The following is a 2,820-nucleotide window of genomic DNA, read 5'->3' on the forward strand; positions in this document are numbered from 1 at the left end:
GCCTCCTCGGGAAGACCTCTCTGCATTTTGTGACTTAAGGATCTTGCAACTTAAGTGTGAAATTTGAACCTCTTTCGTGCGTGCCTCTTGGAGAAGTGAGGAAGTGATACACGTTTTTTGACTTAAAAAACGTGTGCGCCTCTCCAAGAAGTTTATTCACTCTGTTGAATCCTAGAAAGTGTTGTTTTAGCTTAAAATTAACTGCGGGTTTGAAACCGAAGTGTGCCTTGCTTTGGTGTGGTGTTTGCAGTTTTTTGTGTGGCTTCGCAGGGAAGTTGGGAGCGATTTTAAGTTGGTTTAGCCTCTTTGTCCTTGTGCTTTCCTCAACAAAGGGAGGCGCGATCGGAACATTTACATTTCTTTAGGTGTGGTGTGCCTCTGTGGGAGAGGCGATAAGGAGTTATTTGTACTTTTGAATAGGAGTACCTCCTCCTCTCTCAGTGTATATCTTTCTGCGTATTTAGAAATGAGCAACAGTATGGCCAGTATGAAAAGTGAAGATGTATTATTTGATCTTTTAGAAAAGCATGGTGCTCGGCCTTCTGTATCAGGGGTGGATTGGGCACGACAGAACTGGTATAATTTGCAAAGTGTTTCAGACCGTATTCGTGTTTTACAAAATGAGGCTCGTACTCGGGCCGGAAAAGGGAAATCTTTTATTTGTGCAGTACTCGGTGCTGCTTTAAAAGCAGCTGTGGAGTTCCGAGAGGAAAAGAACTCTACGGAAACCCAGACTATTCAAGCATTACAGGAATCGGTTAAAGTGACGCAAGAATTGGTAAAATCTCTGCAAAGCCAAATAACGAGTCTTGAGGATCAATTAGAAAGAGAAAAACATAATTCGGTTCTGTTGCAAACAGCTTTTAAGGAGCTGATAACGTGTAAGGACACCGGTGACACTGTTGCTCACAGTGCACCTCAAGAAAAAGTTTATCCTCAAGGGAAATTACAAGAGGTGAAGGAAAGGCTAGATAAATTAGAGGCCTCTCCAGCACACATTCGTCCTTTGATAAAAACTGAATATACTTTCGATAACAGTGAGGATCTAGATCCTCAATTGAATGTTAAGGAAATTCCCTTTTCGGCCACTGAACTGGCCACACTGAAAAAGGATTTCAGCCGCTCCCCAAAGGAGTCTGAAACAGAATACGTCTGGAGAGTTAGTCTCACTGGCGGAGACCAGATCCTACTAACAGAGAAAGAAGCTGAAGGTTATTGGGGACCAGGAGTATTTTTAACCACTGGCAATAATCGTGCTCCCTGGTCCTTAACACAGAGGGCTGCCTATTGGGCAGGGGGTCTCAACCCTTTAGAAAGGGGGGACCCTCTTGCTATTACCGGAACAATCGACCAGTTAGTGGAGAATGTTCAGAAAGCTGCTTGTCTCCAAATGATGTATGATAGAAAGTTGCAGCTACATCATGAATCACCCATGATGTTACCTGTTAATCCGGAGAGACTGACACCTCTAATCAGGGGACTTCCTGAATCGTTAAAACCTATAGGTATACAACTCCAAGGAAAGATACAAGCCATGTCTCAGGGAGAGAGAACCTGGGCAGCGTTGGAGGGATCTGTAACTCCTAACCACCAGTCAGGATCTAAAGTGTGGACTTGGGGAGAGGTTGCCCAAGAATTAATTAACTACGGAAGAAAATATGGGCCGGTGGTTTCTACCTCCAGTAAATTTGAGCCAAGAGGAGTAAGGCTTGCAGTAGCCAGCCTTGCCTCCAGGCCTCCTAGCCCAAGACTTATTGGAACCAAAAAGGTTTCATCCCCAGTAAAAACGGGGACACGATGCATTGATCATAAACGCAATGGACTTTGGACTCTGGGCTGGAGAAAGGGTATTCCACGAGATTTGATGAATGGATTACCCACAGTCAGATTAGAGAAATTAGTTAACTGCTGGCCAGAACAAAAGCTCAAGGGGAGCTGATGCCTTCGCCCCCCCCCTCCCAGGTGAGCGGGAGGTGGGAGGGAGGGTGAAGGGTGGATGTTTATTAGGAAGCTCACGACTAAAGGAAACGATTTGTTAATTACTTGTTTATTTATTATTAGTGGTTATTGTCAAATGTACGGTTGTCTCTTTTCTCTCTTCTATTCATTGTATTCATGTTACCACTCCTGAAGAATCACGGGGTGGTGTCTGTGGCAAGTTGCATTGTGTACTGTTGCAACTCTTATGTTTGTACCTTGTATGATTCCATGTTTTATACAAGATGTTGTATCCCCTATTTACTTTGTAACCAAACCTGAAAAATGTTTGTAATGATTGTATGAAACATTTGATTCCCCAACACCTCCCTCCTTTACCCTTATGCTTGCTATCTTTTTCTCACCATCATGGATGCCCAGTGTCCCATTTTTAAGCAATCTTTGAGTCACGGGGTGGTGTAAGAGACTATTCTTTTATATCATTGACTCAAAGTTTGCTGAGGAACAAGTCCAGGCAAGTCCTGGGCAAAGGCAGAGAAATCTTTTGTCTTGAGGACACTGATGGACAGGTCCTGGCTAAGGATTGTGAAATCCTTTAAGGAGCACAGATGGACAAGGCCAGGGGCATCGAGAGAGAGATAAGCTGCCGCTAATGGCCGGTAAACGGTCTTTTTGTGTGGACTTATCTCAAGGAAAATGGCCATCTCAGGAGGTATGCACATGACTCTTGCTCAAGCACCCAGGAATGTCACGTAGGCAGCAGAAAATGGAGGATAAAAGAGGGTCCAATAACCACAACGGTGGAAGCTGATCCTTCACCACAACCACGGCAACGGGAGAGGCTTATCTCTCACCACGACAGACTTGAGGGGTTCTCTGCCA

The 2,820-nt window shown here is 44.5% G+C and overlaps 1 protein-coding gene across 1 annotated transcript; it reads left to right on the forward strand.

Moving 5' to 3' along the window:
* Nucleotides 1-212: 212 nt before the first annotated feature.
* Nucleotides 213-2,307, forward strand: LOC112530649. Its single transcript, XM_025145058.3, has one exon. It carries the CDS (start codon nt 467-469, stop codon nt 1,937-1,939), a length of 1,473 nt encoding a protein of 490 aa, XP_025000826.2. The 5' UTR covers nt 213-466; the 3' UTR covers nt 1,940-2,307.
* Nucleotides 2,308-2,820: the final 513 nt, after the last annotated feature.

Source organism: Gallus gallus, chromosome 4 (genome assembly GCF_016699485.2).
Source record: "Gallus gallus isolate bGalGal1 chromosome 4, bGalGal1.mat.broiler.GRCg7b, whole genome shotgun sequence".
NCBI classification, from domain to species: Eukaryota; Metazoa; Chordata; class Aves; order Galliformes; family Phasianidae; genus Gallus; species Gallus gallus.